We start from the raw sequence: 27,665 nt of genomic DNA, 5'->3' as shown, positions 1-27,665 counted from the left end.
GCCCCAGTAAATGGCCGCTCCCTCCTCTCATGATCGCTCCCTGGCATAGACTCCACATCCAGCACATCCCGCTGGGCAGACTCTTGCGAGCAATGCCAGGAGACCAGACATGAATGGGAGATGGCAGGCCTGAGCCCAGTAAACAATGGCAGAGTCATATGGAAACACAATGGGGATTTGTGTTGGGGATGTGCGTGGATCTGTGGGTGGGGTGTGCCAGCCTGGTACGGCTTCAGCATGGTCAGACTGTAGGTAGTGTTCATTTTGACAGGAGGGAGGGAGGGCCGGATAGACAGGACAAAAGGAGGTAGGAACAGAGAATAATGGCAAGAGGAAAAGATAGGAAAGTTTAACAGAGGGGTGATGTGGTAGAGGAAGGGAGAGAAAACATTATTTCCAGATGGTATACTGCAGAACAGGAGCTTCTAGAAAGCAGAACGGTCGGTTGCCATGGTCGGTTGCCATGTAAGGCAGAGCTTCAGCATCATAGTCCCAATAATACTTCTACTAATACTAATCGTATTTTTTACAACATCTTTCAGCTGAACATACTTTACTATGTGAAGAAATATATTTAATACATTTAGGAACAAGTGACAATGTTAGCAAGCAGTATTTTTACTGTAAAACATTTTATTCCAACTGACTGCTCAGTATGTACAGGAGAACATTTGTACATAAATAGGCAAGTTATAAACATCAGCGGTTCGCTGGTACAAAATTAAAAAATAACATATTATACATTATCTACATGTGTCACTTGTTTTGCACACCATTGTCTATAATGGATTGTCCAAATCCATTCACACACATTATCCGAGTTGTATTGCGCATGCAATTGCTGAGGGGCAGACTTGTCAGTGGAAAGTAAGTGGCATTTTGTACAACACTGGAGAGAACTGGGGGGGGTGGCATTGGCTATAAACTCATGAGGAACACAGCGAGAAGGATTCTAGGACAGGGCTTCGTACGGTCAGATAGCGGTTGGTGCTATTTGAAACTAGGGATCGTCTGTTGCAGAATGTCGCCTTTGAGTTATTGCAGTGTAAACCAAGGATTACCCACAATCACACAGGGATAGAACCAGAAACAGACAACCCAATTCTTACTCGTCCTCATCAGATTCCAAACATTTGAATTCATGGCACACACATTGACGTTCTGAAATGTGGTAATAGACTGTATAGACAAATACATGTTATGAGTTTCAAAATACTGTCCATGGCGCAGTCATGATGTCTATGTGTGTTTCCAGTACATGTCATGGTACACATCCCTCTGATGTGAACTTTATTCTATTTACCTTAATAGCCGATGCATCGTGGTGCACTGATCTGAACAACAAAAGCTATGCTTCTTTGTCTCTCAACAAGAATAGTGCTTGGAGGTTTGTCGGCAGAAAAGTAGTTGTGAACACCTTGTAGATGACATTGTTTTTTTTAGATTTTAAAAACACATTATGTAAGACATTGCTCAGTAAGACAACATTGCTGAACACACTGGGTCAGTCAGTGTTACACCTATGACAAGGTCCTTACCCCTTTTGCTCAACTCGATAAAGCATTTCAGATGCTGCAATGACAATTGTATTGCAGGCCCCTTCTGAAAAGAAAAAAGTTAATGCATGTTATAACACTCACATTTACAACCACACAGACATACAGTACAACATCACACAACAACACTCTTGTCACAAGTCCTATGCACCATATCCAACTCTCAAACGCAGTTTCATTCACAAACAGAAATATCTAGATAATATCGCTATGACAGCATTGTAGAGCCATCAGAAATAACTCACATTTGGTCTCCGAACTCGAGCCAAAAATATTCAAATGAGTGTAATAACTTACTAATACAATATGAATTCAGTTGATCTGGGGAATTTGATCATTAATAGTATTTGCTGATTATAGTTTGTTTTATCCAAGAATTTTCTTGAATCAGAGAGTTCTGAGAGAGATAGTATTGGATAGCCATATTAGATTAGGCAAATAATCAAACACAGTCGTTTCCAGACCATCTGCAAGCCTCAGGAATTCATTTTAGAATCAAATACAAATTCAAATACAAATTGACAATATCAAAAAACTGCCACAGGTATATTTTCTTCTATACAACAACCCCGATCATTACTGTATCATTCCTAATCCACCACTGACACTGGCTACTACTCTCTTATTCAATACTCAGCGTACTGGCTCCCTCTGGTGTGCAGACTGGGTATTGAAGGTGAGTGGTGTCAATTACATAACTAAGGAAAAAACAGAGCAATCACTTTCATTGGTAAACACTCTTAGATCACTCAATTCGGTCACACACTGGAATTTCATATTAAGCCAAAATGAAGCAAATGTTGTTAACTTTTTGTGGGTTTGGGGATTTTAAATCTGTTTAGCTCAGCTAAACGTTTAGCTCAGTGCAAAATAATGGTTCTGATAAGCGATTCATACTTTCTCAGCAATAATAACAACAATCAAAAAATAAGGAACCCTTAACAAATAAAGCTAACATGTGAGAATGAAGTCCTTTGGCATAAAAACAAACCCTTTGTTTCCAGAGAGGGCCTGGTGTGGTATTCACACCTAGTTTAGGGTGCAGCAGAGGGCCTGGTGTGGTATTCACACCTAGTTTAGGGTGCAGCAGAGGGCCTGGTGTGGTATTCACACCTAGTTTAGGGTGCAGCAGAGGGCCTGGTGTGGTATTCACACCTAGTTTAGGGTGCAGCAGAGGGCCTGGTGTGGTATTCACACCTAGTTTAGGGTGCAGCAGAGGGCCTTGTTTTATTGGTCAACAGTCATTTACTGACAAATGAAAGTGACTGAGAGATGAGATATCGTCAGCTATTGATTCAAAATGAATGACATTGTAAGGTACAAACCAGTGGGCCTTGCAACCCTTCAATTCCAGGAGTGAATGTGTGCATCCCAAAATTCCCCCATAGGGCTCTGGTGAAAAGTAGTGCACATTGTAGGGAACATAGTGCCATTTGGGATGCAGTAAGACCTGTCCTATAGTTGGTTAATAAACGTGAACTGTTCCAGAGTGTGGACAGGACAGACACAAAAACATTCATTATGGTTAGTCCCACAGGGCCCCACAAAAACAAAACATTGCTCTGCAATCCCAAAAGCACCTCCAAAACCACAGCAGTGCTTCTCAAACCCATTTGGCTATGGTCAAAAAAGGGTGCACTATGAAGGGCATAGGGTGCCATTTTGGACAAAAACCTGCTTTTTGGGACCCACTGTGTGTACTGATGATGGGACATACTGTATAAAATCCTATATGGATCTATGGGTCACCCACTGGGACCAATATCATAAAACAAACTGTGCGAAATAAAGGCAGACCGTTGTCAGTGCAATATGCAAAGTCTAACTTAGTTAAAACACAAACAATACACACACGATTAGCAAGAACTAACAGGGAGGAAGGCAGGGAGCCAAAGAAAATGGCTGTTTCAGCAGCAGTAGAGGATGCTTTCCAAATGGCCCCCTATTCCCTATACAGTCCTACTGACCCTGGTCAAAAGCAGTGTACTATATATGAAAAGGGTACCATTTGGGATGCACACTAAGTCTCTGACCTTCTCCAGGAATGGCTCTCTATGGAGTGGGATTTATAGGAGTCAGGACAACATTGTTATCACAACAGCCAAGTAGCGGCTGGATTCCAACCGCTAAACCTTAACAGTAAATCTGCACCACAGCACAGACAGTAAAACTTCCAAGAGATACTTTATCAGAGATATTCCTCAAGAAGCAATACAGCTGCGACTACTAGGACAATTCTTCCTTTTTACTTCAGTTAATACATTAGTTTACCTCCATAAAACCCTGTAAGAACCAAGTAGCAACTCTGACCCTCTCCAGACAAGGTTCATGGTCAGAGTTGCTATTTCCCCAGAGTACGTTGGACAACCTGGACTGGTCTAGACTTGACAAACATCTAAAGGGCTCTACACTGTCAACGCAAATGATGGACCTACGTCAGCTCCGTTTGCGTATGCAGAGCCCTTAACAAGCGTAGTGGTTATCTCCATAGTAACCTTGAACCAACGGAACCTCAACAACCTACTGTATTTAGACACCTCTTAGATAAAGGAGGTGGATCACCAACATTTAGAAAGTGCAAAGGTTAAGCATTATGGAGTGTTACAAACAAAAAACCTGCTGTGGTAGTTGGAATACTTTACAGGAAGGAATGGTTATTAGGATGTCATCTTCCAAGGACAGAACATCCAGTTGATTGTGGTTGGTAGATTTGTTCTAACACTGAATGGTAGTTTGGTTGACCATCATCGTTGCGTTTACAACCTCTCAGGCATGTCAGAATGATGGTGGGTCTTCACAGGTCCAATTTTGTTCTGGCCATCTCATCAAAATACCGTGGCACTTCAAGGACCGTAGACTTGAATTGTTCAATTCATTACAGGTTGCTGTGGTTTGTCTTTACTGTAAAATAAATAAATAGGAGTCGTCCCCCCCCCCCACAAATAGAACAGAAAGCTTTCAACAGTCTGTAGAGATGCCATGAAATCCTTCCCCTTTTACAACACTGAAGTTAAGTCCCAGAGGACATCGGCACATAGAACCTCAAATTAGCTTTCAGTTCAGGATGTGGTTTCACTGGCTTGACACTTGACAGAGTCTGTGGACATCGCCAACTGGTGGAGAGCCCAAGGAAGTGTGTGTCTTTGACACACAGAAGTGAGGCCTGCATTGAGAGGTCCCTTGTAGCAAAGGGAGCTCTGGCAAACGTAGCAGTGGCTGAACAGAGACACTAGGGGGCACTCTTCCACATTCATTCATCCCCAAATGTCTAGACGTCTAGTACTGGGACACCATCTTCTTCTCTTCTTCTATTTGACTCTGTTTGTTTTCCTTCAAATACTACATGCAGTTAACTGCCACCCATTGCCGTCTCTGCTTGTGTAACTGGTGGGATGTGAACTCCGGTCTATCGGACATGTCCCTCCCTTCCCCTTTCCTCTCTCCTCTCTTGTGTGTCTGTTCGTCAGTGAGTCTGTCCGTGTAGTAGAGTCATCTCTTCAGAGAGTGGCCAATATACGTGAGAAGGAGATGACTACAGAGAGTGTGGTCTGGCCCACTCCAAACACCAGGGCCTGGAGGGGGGCCATGTCCTTCCCTGCCACACGATACACCCCTGCCACGGCCGCACCTGGAAAGAGACACACACATATAGATTATATGACACTGATATGACTATAAATATGGCATACAATGGGCCTGCAGACATACCGGCAGCCAGTCAAAGCTTGTCAACTGTGGCACAGACTGTTCAATAGCATTTTAGTACCAATTAGGATACACTCAAAAAAGCTCTTTCCATGAAATAGACTGACCAGGTGAATCCAGGTGAAAGCTATGATCCCTTATTGATGTCACTTGTTAAATCCACTTCAATCAGTGTAGATGAAGGGGAGGAGACAGGTTAAAGAAGGATTTTTAAGCCTTGATATATTTGTGACATGGATTGTGTATGTGTGCCAGTCAGAGGGTGAATTGGCCAGACAAAAGATTTGAGTGCCTTTAAACGGGGTATGACAGTAGGTGCCAGGCGCTCTGGTTTGAGTGTGTCAAGAACAGCAACGCTGCTGGGTTTTTTACGCTCAACAATTTCCCGTGTGTATCAAGCATGATCAACCACCCAAAGGACATCCAGCCAGCATGGGCCAGCATTCCTGTGGAATGCTTTCAACACCTTTTAGAGTCCATGCCCCAACGAATTGAGGCTGTTCTGAGGGCAAAAGGGGGTTCAACTCAATATTAGGAAGGTGTTCCTATTGCTCTGTACACTCAGTGTAGGATCTCTCCTCATCCTTCCCTCGTATCGTCATAGTTCCCTACTGGAATCTAAAGTTGTCTCCGTAGAACCTCCTGCATGGGCAGATGTAATACCGTTAAAAGATGTCCCTTTTAAAGCTGGTCGCATTAATACGTGTGATTGAGTGCCTGACCCCATACTGTGTTTACTTGCCACTCTGGATGCATCCCAAATGGCACCCGATTCCCTTCATAGAGCACTAGTGCACTATGTACTGTAGGGATTAGGGTGCCATTTGGGATGCATCACTCTCTCTCTCTCCCGACAATTTAGTCATGCTTCTCTCACAATACGCCAACTGCCTGTATTGAAGAAGGTCTCAAAAGTACAACTGTCTGAGTGCAACTTTTTTTAAATCTTATCTCAAAGCCAAGATACAAATCTTAATTTAAGTCAACATGGTAAAGAAAAGACAAGGGAGCGATAACCTATAAACTGGCTCAAAGTTGTTGACGTCTGACTTTTGCCAGTCGACCAGTGAATAACCTCACCTTCCCTCCGTCTTGACAGAGTGTTACTGGCTGGCTGCTGCTAGACGGTGCTCGCTCTTAGCTGTTTCAGCGTACACACGGGGCAATGCACAGGCAATAGTCTGCTCTCTCTCTCGGCGAGCTTCCACATTAATAATAAAGTGGTCTGTCTATTTTTGGCTTGGCTTGCCTCTCTGTGATGGAGTGTGATTCACCCAGCCCTGTCCTCAGGAGCTCCTGCCCTGTCATACCCTACGTACTGTAGCTCACAGACTCACAGACTCACAGTTTGCGTCCCAAATGGCACCCTATTACCTATACAGTGCACTGCTTTGACCAGAGCCCTATGGGTGCACTATGTGGGGTAGAAGGTGCCATTTGGGACACATAAAAAGACCGGTCTATTTCCACAGAAAGATACAGTACTATGTACCACTCTCTGATATACTTAGCTACTGGACTGGAAGATGATACATCAGAGTAGGGAGCATGATATTTGGGGTAAATAATTTGAGCATGTGTACAGAAGACAATGGGATAGAGAGAGTCAGACAGACCGGACGGACAGACAGTACACAAACAGACAGACAGACAGACAATACACAAGCAGACAGACAGACAGACAATACACAAACAGACAGACAGACAATACACAAACAGACAGAGAGACAGACAGACAATACACACAGACAGAAAGACAAACAGACAGACAATACACACAGACAGAGAGACAAACAGATAGACAATACACACAGAGAGACAGACAGACAGACAATACACACAGAGAGACACAGACAGACAATACACACAGAGAGAGAGACAAACAGACAGACAATACACACAGACAGAGAGACAAACAGACAGGGACACACCAGCCCCCCACCCCCACCCCCCACCACACACACACACACACTGTTTGACTTACTGGTGATGACCCCACCGGCCAAGGAGGCCAGGAAGCCCACGCTGACCAGGACCAGGGTGATGAGGCGACCCCTCTTGTGGCGCTGCAGCATAACTAACATGAGCAGGCCCATCGCCCCGTGGACGAAGAGCGAGGAGAAAAGACACCACAGGAACACCCAGTACCACATCTCTGAGAAGAGGATAGGAAAGAACACATGCAGTCGAGTGGTTATAAACAGGGAAACAACACGCATCGAATAGAGTGGTTAGTTAGACAGCTCTGTAGGCATACCAACAACCTCAGAAATGTTGACATACAAGTGTAGGATCTTAATTTGAGCCAGTTTGTTACAGCAGGAAAATAATCCAGCAGCAATAGGAAATGGGAATTATTATGTAGATTGTAATTGACCCTGTCAATCCCAAGACCACAGCAAAAATCTGCTTTTCTTTTATCTGACTTTCATTTATCGGCATGTCCAGCCCTTATATTTAGCCTCACAATGAAGTGTTCTACCATTTTATTTTCAGGACAACCGGGGCTACAAGTAGAATAGAAAACAATTTGACATAAACAGTTGCATTCATGCGTTTTATTGATAAAGGTCAATAAAAAAAACAATGTCCGCCAAAGCAAAAACTGGATAAAAAGGATTTTAGATGAATGTAGAAGAACCCCTGATCTTCTAATGACTCTTGTGTGGTTGTAAACGTACCTAGAGTAAAATTAGCATGTTTCTGAGTTCCTCAGCTCTTCAGAGATATATTTTTATTCATTTGTAGCTCAAAACATTCGGACTCTACAGATGTTTTTGTATAAAAGCCCCGGCCCCCTTAGGGAGCCGCCCTTGTCTCACAAACACCGCTCTAGCTCAGCCCCCGTTAATCACACAGATTAATGGTTGGTATCTACGGATGCAGAAGAAATAGACAAATCCAATGGTATACCCAGAGTTACCGTGGGACTCATTATGTTCATTTACATTTTTTGTTTGTGCAAATCAAGTATGACATTTTAAAGTGGATTGTACTGTACACACATGTCTCTGAATGGAAAACATATGGTTAGAATAGACACATTTGAAGAAACAACCCCTGCGAGGTGTCATGACCAGAGAGAGAGAGAGACAGACAGACAAGAGACAGAGAGAGACAGAGACAGAGAGAGAGAGAGAACACTGTATATATATATAATATGACATTTGTAATGTCTTTATTGTTTTGAAACTTCTGTATGTGTAATGTTTACTGTAAACTCACTTGCTTTGGCAATGTTAACATGTTTCCCATGCCAATAAAGCCCTTGAATTGAATTGAATTGAGAGAGAGACAGAGAGAGACAGAGACAGAGAGACAGAGAGAGAGAACGAGAGAGAGACAGAGACAGAGAGAGACACAGAGACAGAGAGAGAGACAGAGACAGGGAGAGAGACAGAGACAGAGACAGAGACAGAGACAGAGAGAGACAGAGAGAGACAGAGAGAGACAGAGAGAGAGAGACACAGAGAGAGAGACAGCGAGAGAGAGACAGAGAGAGAGAGAGAGAGGGAGGCAGAAAGCAGCAGCACATATGCGATTTTCAATCTGGGCCCATCAAGAAGGCAGCCGAGCATCGTAATAAACACTATGCAACAAAACAGGCTTACATTCCAAATGACACCCTACACAGACATAGTCTGCTGTTACAGATTAAAGTGGCAACATCTCAAATCCAGGTACCCATTTGGAAGGTTTATGAAGGGTATTAAATCCATTCAGTTAAGGATTTAAAAGCACTTAAATAAGCATTAACATCTCAAATCCAGGTACCCATTTTGATGATTTATGAAGGGTATTAAATCCATTCAGTGAATGATTTAAAAGCACTTAAATAAGCATTTCAATTCAATGTTATTTCAAATTTTGAGAAATGTTTGATACTGAGCATGTACCTGCTCTGTTGCTCCTGTCAGGGGAACTACTGTACGACTCAACATTACCCCAATGAAAACCCCAAACTGACACATCTCTTGGACACCCAGAACTAGTCACGAGATATTAAACTGGTTCACATACGGTACATACAGTCTAATTATCCCATTTCACAAAGAGCTTCTCCACAAATATAGAGACCGTTATGTGTTGGGGAGGATGGGACACAGTCTTATGAAGTCCCAGAGAGGGTCCTGCAGAGAGCCCGATTCACATTCTCTCCCTCTCTCTATTCCTTGTTTCCTGGGCTACAGGCTCCGAGAGACAAGCTTTGCTAGGGGCCAGATTGGCTCCACTGCCACTGAGGCAAAGTGGGTTGGATATGAGACTCGACTGGATGTTTGGGGGTAGGGGAGAGAGTGAATGGAAGCTCAGAATGCTTTGATTGGATTTTGGACATGTTATCACATTCTGGCAATACATGTGCCAACGATTTGAATGTTCTGAATGTGCCGTCTAATATGTCAACATCTGCTACGCTACCGTTGGGATGGGAATTTAAACCCCTCTGCAAAGTAATGTATCAATCAGTAGAAACTCTTTAGCATATCCATTTGACCTTGTTCCACAATCCACTGAGTGCCTACCTCCTACCTCCTCCTGTATCGATCAGGCCCGACAGCTGTCACGCTCGGCATAGAGAGAGAGAGACATTATAGGGGGGTGACACGAGGCCTTTTGTGCTGCCTAGCCTGCATGGTCTAAACAGAACACACAGCCAGCTCAGTCAGCACAGTGGCCGTGATGAGTTACAATACAGGCCCCTATCTGTGGTCACCTCCCATCTGGCAGTGGAGTGAGATGCCAGGGGAAGACAGGGTCGGGACGAGGTACTGTAAAGAGAGGGAGAGGGATGTATCGAGAGCAAGACAGAGAGTGGCAGAGAGAGGAGGATGGATGGTACAGGGAAAAAGTGTCTGTGTGAGAGAGCGAGAGAGGGAGGAATTGGGGCCAGACTGGAGAGGCACGCCAGTCAAGGAAGAAAGGTGTGGAACAAGATACTGTAAAGAAAAGGAGGGTGATGTAGAGAGATACAGAGGTAGAGAGAAAGAGATTGAAATATAGAGTTATGGAAAGAGAGAGACATAAGGAGAGTGAGATAGATGGATAGAGAGGAGCAAGCAGGGACAGACTTGGGCCAGAGAGGCACGCCACCGCCAGCCAACTCCATTAGGATTCCACACAGGCCCCGGGATGGCGCTAGCTGAGCAGCTGCCGCCCAACACTAAGCCTGGCTGGATTTGTGGTGCATAGGGGCACACCACACACCTCTGCTCTGTCACACCACTGGAACATAGATAGCTCAGCGGCACCATTCTCTGCATGGCACCGCTTATACTGTGTGTGTGCGCGTGTGTGTGTGTGTGTGTGTGTGTGTGTGTGTGTGTGTGTGTGTGTGTGTGTGTGTGTGTGTGTGTGTGTGTGTGTGTGTGTGTGTGTGTGTGTGTGTGTGTGTGTGTGTGCGTGCGTGCATCTGTGTGCGTGCATATTTTATATGTGTGAGGGGTTGGGGGGATGGAGTTGAGGTCATCTGTACTCTGGATTGTAGTACAGGTGCTGTGTCATCTTCAGGCATGCAACCCCAACCCCAACCTCAACTCTACCCCTCAGTCAGAAGACTGTAGTATTATTAATGTTTGTTATGCTGCTAATCCCCTAACACGAACCTGGGGGCCTCCGTCAGCAGCTTTCACACAGTGGGGGCCAGCTGGCCTCACATGCTAACACAAAACATGAAAGAGAAAAGCATTATGTTCCCATTCCACTGATAAGCCGTCAAACGTTTGACCCATAGATCCTACAGAGGCACTGCAAGGCATTGGTTGTATCCCAAATGGCACCATATTTAGTGAACTACTTTTGACCAGGGTCCTTCTTTGGACCAGGGTCCTTCTTTCGACCAGGGCCCATACTTCTGTATAGTAATGTCATAGTCACTGCTACAGCCTAGTCAGGCTTTGAGAGATTGTCCCCCATGACAGAGAACAGCAACGATACAGTACTGTGAAAAACACCTGAAAGTTGTCATTGAGTACTGTAATAACATGTAATGGGATGCTAATAGGATGGAATAACATGGCAATAACACATGACAGAAGTGTGAACAATTCAAGAGAAAAGAAAGCATGAAAAGACTGATGGTGCCACCACTAATCAGCAGTAATCCATCTGAGCACATCAATAATCACATTGCACAAAGACAATGGCAAATCTCTTTGCTGGGTTCATGCAATCTTATTACATCATCCTGTCGATTTTAAACTGAAAAACAGAGGCATGTTTTTGTTCTTGACTGAGAATAGAGAAGGAAATAAGAAGTGAAACTGCTGGTATGGATGTTCACAGGAAATACCATTTGTTAAAGTACTCTGCCAGAGGAGTCTGTGAGTGACACTGTAAAAGTATAAAGGAGTTGTCTATCATAACTTGTAGAGTTTATGGCCACTGTGTGAGTCTACATTGAACTTGCTTAGGGCATCTAACTTAATTGTAGCTTGTTTTTCATGACTGGTTTTGAGGATCGTATGGCAGTCCTGCTGCCAGATACTGGATGGCACTCATTGGTTTACTCTTGTCTCACCACCACAGCAACTTTACTTCTGCAATACTTGTGCTTGTGAGTCACTTCCCTGCTGAGTCAGCATGATTAATCATGGTTATGTCCCAAATAGGGTGCCATTTGGGACGAATTCCATGTCTTGTTTTTCTTCATTCTCAGCCCAGGATGTCCGCTTGGGCTTGTTCTCATAACATCTACATGCCAGCTATGATGCCCGTATACAGTGTGTCCATCCTTCGCTTTGCAAGGCAAAAAGGAATTCCAGTCAAGAGAGGTCTTGAAATATCTTGTTATTATGACATTGTAATGTCAATTGTTCCACCGCCCAATTCATTCCTAGGTTATTGTATTCTTAGCTTATTTTTTTTCTTAGGTTATTGTATTCTTAGGTTATTGTATTTTTAGGTTATTGTATTCTTAGGTTAGTGTATTCTCTTAGCACTTTAGCATTGTCACTCATTCAAAATGAATACCACAAGTACAATGACCAATGTACTAGCATGCTGATATCACATCTCATTATGTAAATAAATAAAACCTTGTAAAAGCATTTTGAGAGAGGGGGATAGGATAGAGTGAGAGATAGACGGACGGACAGACAGACAGACAGACAGACAAATACAAAGGGAGAGAGTCCTAATTGTAATGACTGGTTAGTCGGGTGTTTAATCATCTTTTGTGACACTGTCACTCATGACTGTTTACATTTCATCAAATACTTATGGTCATGTAGAAATTATCCACTGCTGTGCAGAATAGTCACAGTCGTCTACAATACAGCGTCTTGGCCTCCTTTTACACACACATACCACATACACACACTGTAAATGTAAGGCGTGGAGGGATGTGCCATATCTCCCTCGAACACCCCAGACAGCCTATCCGGGAGTTGGTGAGGATGACACTAATTACCTGTGATTACTCGACCGCAAGACAAAGGAAGAGGGCTGTGTGGCTGCAACAGAGATGACAACACTACATTTCACAGTGCCAAGTGCATTCACGCAGCACAATGATGCATTAACCGGTAGAATATATTTGTTATTCATTCGATGACTGAGTTAAATTATATTTGTGTTTATAATTTAATTGCCGTAACATATTGGCCGTTGTTATTCAAGTGACACCAAGGCATTGAGAGGCGCATGCCTCTTAATAAAAAGTAAGGTACCGGTAGGCTACAGTATGGAGACCGACAGAAGAAACACTTCGGGGCAGTTACCGGTGCCGGGTTGATATTTCATACCGTGTATACTCTCCCTTTAACAATGGACGCGCACAGCTGCCCATGTCACCCCATTCTATCCAACAGTACAGTAAATTAATAGAAAACGGCCAGCCCTGTGTGTAGCCTACTACACCGGTAATTGGGTGAACCGAGCCAGATCCCACACACAACGGTTGAAACGCTGCCAAGTGCACGACATGTGTTTACACTGTACAGTAATAATGTGACATACAGTACATAGCCTACCTGTGAAATGTTGCAGCGTCGTGCCTTGCACCCAGAGGCTCAGCACTTGCTGCACGGATAGATTGATAGAATAATCCCTATTCGTGTTCATGTTTCTGCCGCCGCCCGGGTTTGCATCCCTCTTTGTCAAATGGCTGTAAGTGGCTTTTGACGAAGACATCGAGGAGAACGGGGTGGCATGAGCTCGGAGGCTTGATCCCCCGGCGCGCACCCCTCTACCGGTGCCTCTGTTTCGGCTTAACGTTGTTGGTCTCCGCGCGGGGAATGAAAGGGCCAACAGCTCGTCTGCTCGTGCTCATTCTCGGTTGCAGCGGCGGTTGTTTGGAGGCCATGATGAGGATGGCAGCGCACACAGAGGAGTCGTCCTACATCAGCCCTTCTCTCTACATAACCCTTAAAGGGGCCGTCACCAGTTAAAGGGGAGTATACAGTGAAAGCGTACTGTTGTGATATTGTAGCAGCTTATGAATGGGGAACAAAAGATGAGTAATTAGTACAGTAGCGTTTACGCTGAAAACGTGCGTAATCATTTGGACCATGTGGGCGTAAGAGAGCGGTAAAATTGTGAAAATCAGTGATGGATGTTGTAGGCTAGTAGAAGTCTGCATTTAACTAAGGAGTGATCTGGCAAATCATTTGATTTTAAATGAAAAGGCAGTTTTGTGACACTGTACTACAAGAATGATGCGTTTGTGTATTGCAGGGCGTTGTCCATGACGTCGTATTGATGCAGGTACTGTCCATGGTGCTGATTCGTTCCCGAAGCGTCAATCTTAAATCGCCTGATAAAGGTGGAGGAGCATAGCATAATATAAAATAAGAGGCATCATATTCAGCAGATCATATATTCTGTATTACTATAAAATGAGTAAATATTAAGGTCCTAATTCGGAAATATATCAGAGATGTATCAGCTAACATTCCAGACACAAAGAGTTTGCTGTGAAAGTGGATGAAAAATCTGAAAGCTACTTTTTATTTGTCTATTTATCAGGAACCATGCACAGCATAATAAAGAGCTTTTTGCACCAGATCGAGCAACAGAGCTTATCTCCATTATGGTCCCTTCGACAAATAGATATTATAATTTAGATCAACACTTTGCATGTTTTACATTTCACATCAATTTAGTGGGGATACTTTTTACAGTAGGTATAATGCCTATTGTTAATAAGCATGAATAGACTTTGAATTTATAAATGTGAATTCCAGCATTGCTACAAAATGTACAGTACCAGTTAAAAGTTTGGACACACCTACTCATTCAAGGGTTCTTCTATAGTTTTACTATTTTCTACAATGTAGAATAATGGTGAAGACATTAAAACTATGAAATAGTTTTATTTGACCTTTACTTAAATAGGCAAGTCAGTTAGGAACAAAGTCTTATTTAGAATGACAGCCTACCCTGGACGACGCTGGGCCAATTGTGCACCACCCTATGGGACTCCCAATCACGGCCTAATGTGATGCAGCAACCAAAAAAGTGTTTAGAATCTTCAAAGTAGCCACCCTTTGCCTTGATGACAGCTTTGCACACCTGGCATTCTCTCAACCAACTTCATGAGCTAGTCATCTGGAATGCATTTAAATTAACAGGTGTAACTTGTAAAATTTAAATAGTGGAATTTCTTTCCTTCTTAATGTGTTTGAGCCAATCACTTGTGTTGTGACAAGGTAGGGGTGGTATACAGAAGATAGCTCTATTTGGTAAAACACCAAGTCCATATTATGGCAAGAGCAGCTCAAATAAGCAAAGAGAAACTACAGTCCATCATTACTTTAAGACATGAAGGCCAGTCAATCTGGAAAATGTAAAGAACTTTGAAAGTTTCTTCAAGTGCAGTCGCAAAAACCATCAAGCGCTATGATGAAACAGGCTCTCATGAGGACCTCCACAGGAAAGGAAGACCCAGAGTTACCTCTGCTACAGAGGATAAGTTCATTAGAGTTACCAGCTTCAGAAATTGCATCCCAAATAAAGGCTTCACAGAGTTCAAGTAACAGACACATCTCAATATTAACTGTTCAGAGGAGACTGAGTGAACCAGGCCTTCATATTCGAATTGCTGTAAAGAAACCACTACTAAAGGACACCAATAATAAGAAGAGACTTGTTTGGGCCAAGTAACATGAGCAATGGACATTAGACTGGTGTATTCTGTACTTTGGTCTGATGAGTCCAAATGTGAGATTTTTGGTTCCTACCACCGTGTTTTTGTGAGACACAGAGTAGGTGAATGGATGATCTCTGAATGTTTGGTTCCCACCGTGAAGCATGGAAGAGGAGGAGTGATGGTGTGGGGGTGCTTTGCTGGTGACACTGTCAGTGATTTATTTAGAATTCAAAGCACACTTAACCAGCATGGCTACCACAGCATTCTGCAGTGATACGCCATCCCATCTGGTTTGCGCTTAGTGGGACTATAATTTGAACAGGAAAATGACCCAACACCCCTCCAGGCTGTGTAAGGGCTATTTGACCAAGAAGGAGAATGATGGAGTGCTGCATCAGATGATCTGGCATCCACAATCACCCAACCTCGACCCGATTGAGTGGGTTGGGATGTGTTGGACTGCAGAGTGAAGGAAAAGTAGCCAACAAGTGCTCAGCATATGTGGAAACTCCTTCAAGACTGTTAGCAAAGCATTCCAGGTGAAGCTGGTTGAGAGAATGCCAAGAGTGTGCAACGCTTTCATCAAGGCAAAGGGTGGCTATTGTGAAGAATCTAAAATATGAAATATATTTTGATTTGTTTAACACTTTTTTGGTTACTACACGATTCCATGTGTGCTATTTCATTGTTTTGATGTCTTTACTATTATTCTACAATGTAGAAAATAGTACAAATAAAGAAAATCCCTTGAATGAGTAGGTGTGTCAAACTTTTGACTGGTACTGTATACGTATTACTAAGATTGTAAAGGCTTCTTACTGTAACATATGTAACACTGGGGTTTTGCAAATGGCTTTTTCTATGTTTTGCAAATGGCTATACAGTCGTTACTACACGAGTGCAAAAATTGTTAAATTTCTGTGTGAGAGTGGAGTCTGTAAGGATAAACTTCTATAGAAATAGGCCAATAAGACAGTCTAACTTTAATTTGCATGATCAGATTCAATACATTAAACACTGCAGAAACAAAATTGAAGTACAATATGAAGCCATCACTTACACTGTTTCAATTTCATAGTCATTGTGAGACTGATTTCATAGTCGTTGTGAGAGAGAGAAAGAGAGAAAAAGAGAGAGAGAGGAAGAGATAGACAGAAAGAGAGAGATTTACAGGGTGACAGCGAGAGAGACAGACAGACAGACAGACAGACAGACAGAGAGAGAGAGTTAGAAAGAGACAGACAGAGACAGACAGAGACAGAGCCCGTGAGAGAGAGAGAGAGAGAGAGAGAGAGAGAGAGAGAGAGAGAGAGAGAGAGAGAGAGAGAGAGAGAGACAGTGTTATGGTCTCTGAGTGTTCTGGAACAAATCTCTAAGGGTGAAGTATTTTCAGATGTGTCCCAGTTCAAAAGGTATGAAAATGAAGAAGATACGTCAGACATCTGACACCTCAGGAGTGTACCTTCGACATTATGTCAGGAATGCACAGTGAGGTGAACGACCTGAATGTGATTTGGTAGATGGAATGCTATGTCGATCATAATAGGATCACTGTACAATACCATGGGCTAGAATTACTAGGCTTTTGCAGTTTCAGAAGGCAATCAAATTCAAAAACAGACATAAACAAAAATATATATATATTTTTAAGCTTGATCCCTTTCTAAAGATCGTATTTCCTATCTTGTTTACTTGTGCTCTACCTTAAGTTTTATTCACTTTTGAAAACAACAGGTGCAAACTTTGATTTACAGTGCCTTGCGAAAGTATTCGGCCCCCTTGAACTTTGCGACCTATAACCACATTTCAGGCTTCAAACATAAAGATATAAAACTGTATTTTTTTGTGAAGAATCAACAACAAGTGGGACACAATCATGAAGTGGAACGACATTTATTGGATATTTCAAACATTTTTAACAAATCAAAAACTGAAAAATTGGGCGTGCAAAATTATTCAGCCCCTTTACTTTCAGTGCAGCAAACTCTCTCCAGAAGTTCAGTGAGGATCTCTGAATGATCCAATGTTGACCTAAATGACTAATGATGATAAATACAATCCACCTGTGTGTAATCAAGTCTCCGTATAAATGCACCTGCACTGTGATAGTCTCAGAGGTCCGTTAAAAGCGCAGAGAGCATCATGAAGAACAAGGAACACACCAGGCAGGTCCGAGATACTGTTGTGAAGAAGTTTAAAGCCGGATTTGGATACAAAAAGATTTCCCAAGCTTTAAACATCCCAAGGAGCACTGTTCAAGCGATAATATTGAAATGGAAGGAGTATCAGACCACTGCAAATCTACCAAGACCTGGCCGTCCCTCTAAACTTTCAGCTCATACAAGGAGAAGACTGATCAGAGATGCAGCCAAGAGGCCCATGATCACTCTGGATGAACTGCAGAGATCTACAGCGGAGGTGGGAGACTCTGTCCATAGGACAACAATCAGTCGTATATTGCACAAATCTGGCCTTTATGGAAGAGTGGCAAGAAGAAAGCCATTTCTTAAAGATATCCATAAAAAGTGTCGTTTAAAGTTTGCCACAAGCCACCTGGGAGACACACCAAACATGTGGAAGAAGGTGCTCTGGTCAGATGAAACCAAAATTGAACTTTTTGGCAACAATGCAAAACGTTATGTTTGGCGTAAAAGCAACACAGCTCATCACCCTGAACACACCATACCCACTGTCAAACATGGTGGTGGCAGCATCATGGTTTGGGCCTGCTTTTCTTCAGCAGGGACAGGGAAGATGGTTAAAATTGATGGGAAGATGGATGGAGCCAAATACAGGACCATTCTGGAAGAAAACCTGATGGAGTCTGCAAAAGACCTGAGACTGGGACGGAGATTTGTCTTCCAACAAGACAATGATCCAAAACATAAAGCAAAATCTACAATGGAATGGTTAAAAAATAAACATATCCAGGTGTTAGAATGGCCAAGTCAAAGTCCAGTCCTGAATCCAATCGAGAATCTGTGGAAAGAACTGAAAACTGCTGTTCACAAATGCTCTCTTTCGCAAGGCACTGTACTAACACTTGATCTGGTCTAGTGTCTGAATTCCAAACAGCCTTGGCATCATAACAAAAGATATAGCTTACAATAGAGAGAAAATGTGTCATAGGTATAATTTCACCCTCTGTGACACTACCCTGATCGGATTTCCCATCCACAAAGCTGTGAAAGTAGCAGACTGTGTCAACGCTCTGCTATGGACAACATTGGCTTCTTCAACCCTTTGGCTTCTTGAGTCCTTTGTAGTGGTTGGGAAGTTTTGCTCTGAAGCTCTCTCTCTTTCATCCCACACTGTTAACCAATCACCATCCCCCACCAATTATCCCATGTGAACGACTGTAGGCTCTGAACAGATGAACCATAACAGCTGAATTGATGATATATAGAAATATTGCACGGGGCGGTTGGGTTTTACCTATTGTTGGGTCTGTGATATCAGGTATTGAAATAGATAGATTGGATTTTAGTGTGTATCTGATATATAAAGAAGTGAGGAATTCAACTGTGGGATTTTATTGAGAGTGAAGGGCTAGGTAGATGAAAGGATGGCCATTTCTGGGGGTTGTAGCCCAACCACACCCACCCTCCAGACCTTTGAGCAGTTTAGGTCAGGTTAGTGGGATGAAAGAGCTATTTGACTCTTTCTCACCTCTCTGCATGCCTTTGATACTAAGCTATCTCTGTATGGTGTGAAAACTTCAATGGATATCAGTCATATGATCTGGATCCCAAATTGCACCCTATTTCCTATATATAGGAATTAGGGTGGTGTTTGGCATATGGCCATGACCTATGTGAGTCCAAATTAAAAGAATGTTCCTCAGTGAAATGTTCAGTTCAAATTCACTGGTACACTAGATATGCAGAAGTATGTTGACACCCCTTCAAATTAGTGGATTCGGCTATTTCAGCCATACCCGTTGCTGACAGTTGTATAAAATCGATCACATAGCCATGCAATTTCCATAGCCAAACATCGGGGGTAGAATGGCCTTACTGAAGAGCTCAGTGACTTTCAACGTGGCGCCATCATAGGATGTCGTCAGTTCATCAAATTTCTGCCCTGCTAGAGCTGCCCCGATCAACTGTAAGTGCTGTTATTGTGAAGTGGAAACGTCTATGAGCAACAACAGCTCAGCCGTGAAGTGGTAGGCCACACAAGCTCACAGAACGGGACCTGTCCTCGGTTGCAACACTCCATACCGAGTTCCAAACTGCCTCTGGAAGCAACGTCAGCACAATAACTGTTTTTTCAGGAGCTTCATGAAATGGGTTTCCATGGCCGAGCAGCCACACACAAGCCTAAGATTACCATACGCAATGCCTAGCTTCGGCTGGAGTGGTGTAAAGCTCGCCGCATTGGACTCTAGGGCAGTGGAAACAAGTTCTTTGGAGTGATCATCATGCTTCAACATCTGGCAGTCCGACGGACGATTCTGGGTTTGGCGAATGCCAGGAGAACGCTACCTGCCCCAATGCATAGTGCCATCTGTAAAGTTTGGTGGAGGAGGAATAATGGTCTGGGGCTGTTTTTCATGGTGTGGGCTTGGCTCCTTAGTTCCAGTGAAGGGAAATCTTAATGCTACAGCATACAATGACATTCTAAACGATTATGTGTTTCCAACTGTGACAACATTTTAGGGAAGGCCCTTTCCTGTTTCAGCATGACAATGCTCCCGTGCACAAAGCGACGTCCATGCAGAAATTGTTTGTCGAGATCAGTGTGGAAGAACTTGACTGGACTGCCCAGAACCCTATACTCAACTCATAGAACACTTTTGGAATGAATTAGAACGCCGACTGCAAGCCAGGCATAATTGCCCAACATCAGTGCCCGACCTCACTAATGTTGTGGCTGAATGGAAGCAAGTCCCCGCAGCAATGTTCCAACATCGCGTGGAAAGCCTTCCCAGAAGAGTGGAGGTTGTTATAGCTGCAAAAGGGGGACCAACTCTATAATAATGTCCATGATTTTGGAATGAGATGTTCGACAACCACATACTTTTGGTGATGTAGCATACGTTGTAGTGCTGCATAGCTGGTAGACAGTGTTGATCATAGAATGGCATATGTATAAATAAATGTTTTCCTTTTGAAAAGGAGCCTTGGCACATGCTCATCTTCCTGTGAACTACAGACTTGTGTTTAATTATTTGGCCACCAGATGGCCTCGTGCTCCAGGTTCCTCTATATCCCTGCTGTAGTTTTCCACAGACAGTCTATTTCAGTTCAATCCCATTCTTGCTTTTATGCTTTTATGTGACTGCACCATGTGGTTAGACGAAAAATGTAGGCGCCTTATATTTAGCCTTCTTTATTTGTTAGTGCACATTGCAGCACATCAATAACAAATAGTGTAGGCTTATACAACCATGCAAAGTTCTCAATACTTGGAACACTGAACAGTTTGAGTTCACTGAACAGTTTGAGTTTACTGAACAGTTTGAGTTCACATTGAGTAAAAGCCTTATAGATTGATGGTACACCATTAAATGACTTATATTGTTGAATAAATGTATCCAATAATTAAGAGTGAGCTTTCCCATGGGAAGCTCTCCTGTGGGTTTTTGTCTGAAAAAGGGGGATTTTGGGACAACCTGTGATATTGTCACAGTGTTCAGACAGCTTCTCTGTACCATTGTGCTCCTCCACAAAGTTAGCCTCAGGTATTGTACAGATGAAGTATTTTTGATCTATTTCATTGTCAACCCCTTTGTTTGTCCTGTGTAATTGAACCTGCAAGGTGAGATATCGTCCAAAATGCTTTCACTCACACGTACCTTTTCATGTATGGGTGCTGTGGTTTCTCTCATTGTTTCTTTCTCTTTCTTTCTCTCTTTTTTCTCTTCTTTTGCTGCAGGCAGACGGCCTTCATACCGGTGAGTCATCAACAGAAGCTCTTCATCTGGTTAGTATCCCTGTCACAGGATGTTACCTTAACTGGAACCAACTGGCTGAAGAGGATGAATCAAGGGCACCCTGCTCCCAAATGGCACCCTATCCCTATATAGTGCACTACTTTTGACAAGGACCAATAGGGTGCCATTTGGGATGCATACGAGATGCTTGTTCAGTCTATAAAAGCAAGGCAGCCAGTACTGTACACTCATCATAATCCTCTTTTAATTTGGTTTCCTTATCTGTTTATGTTTGGTTGATTCAAGGTTTTATGGCTGGGGACATTCACGAGGATCAATTTAACTGGTTGATTGTATTGTGTTGGGGCTCGGCAGACATAGCCCGGTTCCAGTTCTGTTTGTGCTTGGATTGTACAAACAGATCTGGAACCAGTCAAAGGAGAGCACAAAAAAAGGCAATAAAGCCAGTGAGTTCAATCAGTCAGGAATTTATTTTGTGTGGAGAACAGCCAGCCAGCTAACTAGCGACCTCAGGTTCACTAGCGGTGTGTTGCTGCCACTCACCTTTGATGATTTCTAAAGGTGTCCATGAGTTCCCCACAGTAAATCACAGGTTGAGGTTGAACAGCGTTTGATGTGGTTATCTATGTCTTACTGAGGGACAAAATCAGATCTGAACCACCTGAGATCTAATTGGCTCCTGTATGAAAATAACTATGTGCTCCTGAGAGGCTTGTGCTTTGCCTGAATCTGCAAAAACACCTGCCACTGACAAAGATTCTATGCCCCCAGGATGCATTGGGACAAGGCCACAACCTGCCCTTTATTTACCCCCATTCTACTATAAAAAGTACATCTACTGTACTATATCCCTGTGTTTGTTTTATATTGGTACTATTTATGTGTAATGAGATAGGCTACGGCCTGTATCACAGCCATCCGTGATTGGGAGTCCCATAGGGCGGCGCACAATTGGCCCAGCGTCGTCCGGGTTTGGCCGGTGTAGGCCGTCATTGTACATAAGAATTTGTTCTTAAATGACTTGCCTAGTTAAATAAAGGTAAGTGATAAAGTGATACGGTGATCAGCTCAGTAACAGTGGATGTTGGAACGCTGTGTGTGTTTGTGTGTGTGATTAGAGGGATTCATTTCCTGTGAAAGGTCACATCAAAAAGATTCCACCACTTCTGACACCATTCGTCCACTGTGGGAACCTAGAAGTCCACTCCCAGGCCCAGCTTCGGGCACTGTGTTCCCTTCCATGAAAGGAAACCAAACCCTACGTACTTTACTTCTTCAGCGAGGACGTGGGACTATATGGCATGCATTAGAACAACTCATCAGAGTACAGAGAGGTACAGAGTAGCTGGGCCTTTTCATGTCCCAGCATGTGTGTGAATTTAGTCTTTCATTGAGGGAATTGTTCACCTGAAGACATTACCTTAGCTGGGGGCAGTACCTGAGCTGTCAATCAGAGTCACAGAGTCAATGTCAAAGGAATATGGGTCGTTGCATTCTCAAAATGTGTATCTTTTTTTCTCTATCATGTGACATTGTAATTGAAAGACTACTATCCAAATAGTTTTTTAATAATGGACTTCTCTAAAATGTATGGTTAAGAGTTCAGTTAAATAGTTCAGATTTGATCTGGAACTCACTCCGTCTGATTTTGTCAAGCTCTCCTCGTCAGGGTTTTAAAAAAACTGTTCTGAGCCCATCACAGCTCTCCATCCCCAGTAGCTTGACTTTCTGCTTCGACTTATTACATTTTATTTAGCCTCTTTTGCAATGGGGGGGGGGGGCTACTCGACAAGCACTTCTGGGATTTTTCTCCCTTCCTGCACATACTGTTGTTGTTTTGGACTCTGTACAAACTGTCTTTTTATTTGTGCAAAGAAATTAAAACCCAAAATGTTTGAATTAAAATGGTTAGTATGGTAAGACCAAAGCAGAGGCAGGACCCCTGTAGCTAGCCCTACAAAAAGGGGGTTAGGGTTGGGACTAACTGTCCTACAAAAAGGGGTTAGGTTTGGTGCAAGGAGTGGGACTAGCTAGCCATACAAAAGGGGTTATGGTTGGTGCAAGGAGTGGGACTAGCTAGCCTACAAAAAGGGGGTTAGGGTTGGGACTAACTGCCCTACAAAAAGGGTTAGGTTTGGTGCAAGGAGTGGGACTAGCTAGCCCTACAAAAGGGGTTATGGTTGGTGCAAGGAGTGGGACTAGCTAGCCCTACAAAAAGGGGGTTATGGTTGGTGCAAGGAGTGGGACTAGCTAGCCATACAAAAAGGGGTTTAGAGTTGTGACTAACTGCCCCACAAAAGGGGTTATGGTTGGTGCAAGGAGTGGGACTAGCTAGCTCTACAAAAAGGGGGTTAGAGTTGTGACTAACTGCCCTACAAAAGGGGTTATGGTTGGTGCAAGGAGTGGGACTAGCTAGCCATACAAAAAGGGGTTTAGAGTTGTGACTAACTGCCCTACAAAAGGGGTTATGGTTGGTGCAAGGAGTGGGACTAGCTAGCTCTACAAAAAGTTTTTATTTGAGTCCATCCTCCCCAAGAAAATGTCATCCAGCTGTAACTCCAACCGGCCTATCAACGTCTAGGATCTGGAGAGTGGGGCAGATTCAGACAACCAGCCAAGATGTGTCACTTGTCTTATCAGAGTTAGTGAGGTAGAAGGATGTGCTGCAGATTCCACCAGGCACCACAGACTAACCCATTTAGAGTAAAAGGTATATCCTCTTAATCTCACAGTTAGGCTGCATCCCAAAAGGCCCTGGTCAAAAGTAATGCATAATATAGAGAATAGGGTGTAGGGTGCCATTTGGGACAACCTTTAGAATGCAGCAGTCACTTTACTGTCTGGACACTATCCCCACAATCACCTGGTCTCTACGGGTGCTCGTCTAGCTAGAAGATGACCTCGTCACTGATACCATCAGAGAGATTCTTATCAGACCAAATGGTTGACTTCTATCAGAGATGACTTCCTGTTTTAGACAAAATTCCACTTCACAGTACACACTCGCTCTTTATGTGAGTGTGTACAATGCTGACAGCATTGGCTCTGTTCATTCATCTACTGTAAAGTATGTGGGTGTAGCTACACGTATACCAATGTAATCTTATCCATGACACATCCTAATATTTAGACTCAGTAGGCTTTTACAGTGTTCATCTGAATGCATGAACACATAAGGGCTCAGTGAGCCATCCTTTAGGTCAGCTTCCCAAATGGCACCATATTCCTTAAAAAGTGCACTACTTTGGGCCTATGGGCCCTGGCCAAAAGATTGTGCACTAAATAGGGAATAGGGTACCATTTGAGTCATCTTTTAAGTCAGCGCAGGTTGGACAAAGCATCAGACTAAACAAAGGCTCTGCCGTTTGGGACTCTGATGTCATTCTATAAACTATAGTATTTCCCGAGCTCTTGCTGTATTCACATGCACTCTCCTATTAATTTTCCAAAACACACCTATCGAGGTGAGACCCAAATGCAGACACAGGAGGCAGATGGTTGGAGTCTTACGATGTTTATTAATCCAAGGCGCAGGCCAGAGAATGGTCTTGGACAGGCAAAAAGGTCAAAGGAGGTACAGAGTGACAGACAGACTCGTGGTCAAGGCAGCCAGAATGGTCAGGTAGGCAGGTACAAAGTCCAGAAACAAGCAAAGGTCAAAACAAGGGAAGACTAGAAAAAAGAGAATGCAAAAAGCAGGAGAATGGCAAAACTGCTGGTTGACTTACAAAAAAAAACAATACAAGATGAACTGGCACAGAGAGACAGGAAACACAGGGATAAATACACTGGGGAAAACAAGCGACACCTGGAGGGGGTGGAGACAATAACGAGGACAGGGGAAACTGATCAGGGTGTGACAATACCACCCTTTACAGAAAAATGTCGGTGGAAGAAATGGCAGCAGTTTTACGGGCGCCCAACCAATTGTGCTATTGTGTGTTTTTTTTGCGTTATTTGTAACTTATTTTGTACATAATGTTTCTGCAACCGTATCTTACGTCAAAAAAGAGCTTCTGCATATCAGGACAGCGATCACTACCTCGGATTAGACAAAGAGCTTCTGGATATCAGGACAGCGATCACTACCTCGGATTAGACAAAGAGCTTCTGGATATCAGGACAGCGATCACTCACCTCGGATTAGACAAAGAGCTTCTGCATATCAGGACAGCTATCACTACCTCGGATTAGACAAAGAGCTTCTGGATATCAGGACAGCGATCACTACCTCGGATTAGACAAAGAGCTTCTGGATATCAGGACAGCGATCACTAACCTCTGATTAGACAAAGATTTTTTCTTCAACGAGCAAGAAGCACAAGACATTCTCCAAACACCCAACATGGCCATCATCCCTGTTATTTGCAAGAGGAGGCGACACAGGTACAGAGGACAAAGAGCCGGATGCCTGGTCAGGACCCAGAAAAGACGAGTGGGAAAGCTGCTGCTACCGTCAATATTACTCGCCAACGTGCAATCATTGGACAAGGAATTAGACGAGGTACGATCACAAATATCCTACTAACGGGACATCAAAAACTGAAATATCCTATGTTTCACGGAATCGTGGCTGAATGACGACATGCATATTCAGCTAGTGGGATATACGCTGCACCGGCAGGATAGAACAGCACACTCCGGTAAGACGAGGTGAGGCGGTCTGTGCATATTTGTAAACAACAGCTGGTGGACGAAATCTAAGGAAGTCTGTAGATTTTGCTCGCCTGAAGTAGAGTATATTGTGATAAATTGCAGGCCACACTACTTGCCTAGAGAGTTTTCAGCTATACTTTTCATGGCTGTTTATTTACCACCACAGACAGATGCTGGCACTAAGACCACACTCAGACAGCTGTATAAGGAAATAAGCAAACAGGAAACCACTCACCCAGAGGCGGCGCTCCTAGTGGCCGGAGACTTTAATGCAGGGAAACTTAAATCAGTTCTACCAGATTTCCATCAACATGTTAAATGTGCAACTCCACACACAGAGACGTGTACAAAGCTCTCCCTCGCCCTCCATTTGGTAAATCCGACCACAACTCTCTACTCCTGATTCCTGCTTACAAGCAAAAATGAATGCAGGAAGCAACTGTGACTCAGTATATAAAAAAGTGTTCAGATGAAGCAGATGCTAAGCTACAGGACTGTTTTGCAGCACAGACTGGAATATGTTCCGGGATTCTTCCGATGGCATTGAGGAGTACACCACATCATCTTCCGATGGCATTGAGGAGTACACCACATCAGTATCAATAAGTGCGTTGAGAACATTGTCTCCACAGTGACTGTACATACATACCCCAACCAGAAGCCATGGCTTACAAGCAACATTTGCACTGAGCTAAAGGGTAGAGTTGCCGCTTTCAAGGTCCGGGACTCGAAGAAATCCTGCTATGCCCTGCGACGAACCATCAAACAGGCATCAATACAGGGCTAAGATTGAATCATACTACACCGGCTCCGACACTCATTTTATGTGGCAGGGCCTGCAAACTATTACAGACTACAAAGGGAAGCACAGCTGCGAGCTGCCCAGTGACACGAGCCTACCAGACGAGCTAAATCAATTCTATGCTCGCTTCGAGGCAAGCAAAATGCATGAGAGCATCAGCTGTTCCGGACGACTGTGTGATCACGCTCTCCATAGCCGACGTGAGTAAGACCTTTAAACAGGTCAACATACACAAGGCTGCGGGGCCAGACAGATTACACCAAGGTAACCTGCCTTAATGACTAGTGACCCGTAGCACTCATGTCTGTAGCCATAAAGTGCTTTGAAAGGCTGGTCATGGCTCACATCAACACCATCATCCCAGAAACACACTTCAACTTGCATACCGCTCCAACAGATCCACAGATGACGCAATCTCTATTGCAACTCAACACTACCCTTTCTCACCTGGACAAAAGGAACACCTTCATGAGAATGCTGTTCATTGACTACAGCTCAGCGTTCAAAACCATAGTGCCCTCAAAGCTCATCACTAAGCTAAGAACCCTACCTCTGCAACTGGATCCTCGACTTTCTGACGGGGCGCCCCCAGGCGGTAAGGGTAGACAACAACACATCCGCCACACTGATCCTCAAGACGGGAGCCCCTCAGGGGTGCATGTTTAGTCCCCTCCTGTAAACCTGTTCACCCACAACTGTGTAGCCAAGCACGACTCCAACACCATCATTATTAAGTTTGCAGACGACACAACAGTGGTAGGCCTGATCACCGACAAAGACGAGTTAGCCTATAGGGAGGAGGTCCTAGACCTTAGTGCTGCTTTTGATACCATCGATCACCACATTCTTTTGGAGAGATTGGAAACCCAAATTGGTCTACATGGACAAGTTTTGGCCTGGTTTAGATCTTATCTGTTGGAAAGATATCAGTTGGTCTCTGTGAATGGTTTGTCCTCTGAC

The 27,665-nt window shown here is 43.6% G+C and overlaps 1 protein-coding gene across 1 annotated transcript; it reads right to left on the bottom strand.

Annotated features, from left to right (window-relative positions):
- Positions 1–613: 613 nt before the first annotated feature.
- On the bottom strand, positions 614–13,672 carry LOC135549730 (transmembrane protein 170B-like). The gene is made up of 3 exons (XM_064979984.1): positions 13,232–13,672; positions 7,246–7,416; positions 614–5,184 (listed from the first exon to the last, which is right to left on the bottom strand). The coding sequence occupies exons 1-3, from the start codon at positions 13,389–13,391 to the stop codon at positions 5,054–5,056; spliced, it is 462 nt and encodes a 153-aa protein (XP_064836056.1). The 5' UTR covers positions 13,392–13,672; the 3' UTR covers positions 614–5,053.
- Positions 13,673–27,665: the final 13,993 nt, after the last annotated feature.

This window comes from Oncorhynchus masou, chromosome 12 (assembly GCF_036934945.1).
Source record: "Oncorhynchus masou masou isolate Uvic2021 chromosome 12, UVic_Omas_1.1, whole genome shotgun sequence".
NCBI classification, from domain to species: domain Eukaryota; kingdom Metazoa; phylum Chordata; class Actinopteri; order Salmoniformes; family Salmonidae; genus Oncorhynchus; species Oncorhynchus masou.
This window is presented reverse-complemented; position numbering and strand designations above follow the sequence as displayed.

Bases quoted from the DNA above. Each gene is read 5' to 3' on its own strand.
- LOC135549730 (XM_064979984.1), bottom strand. From the start codon at position 13,391: ATGTCTTCGTCAAAAGCCACTTACAGCCATTTGACAAAGAGGGATGCA. The intron at 7,417-13,231 runs GTAGGCTATGTA...TCCTCTTCTCAG, and splicing joins GACGCTGCAACATTTCACAG to AGATGTGGTACTGGGTGTTC. The intron at 5,185-7,245 runs GTAAGTCAAACA...GTCTCTTTCCAG, and splicing joins GGCCGGTGGGGTCATCACCA to GTGCGGCCGTGGCAGGGGTG.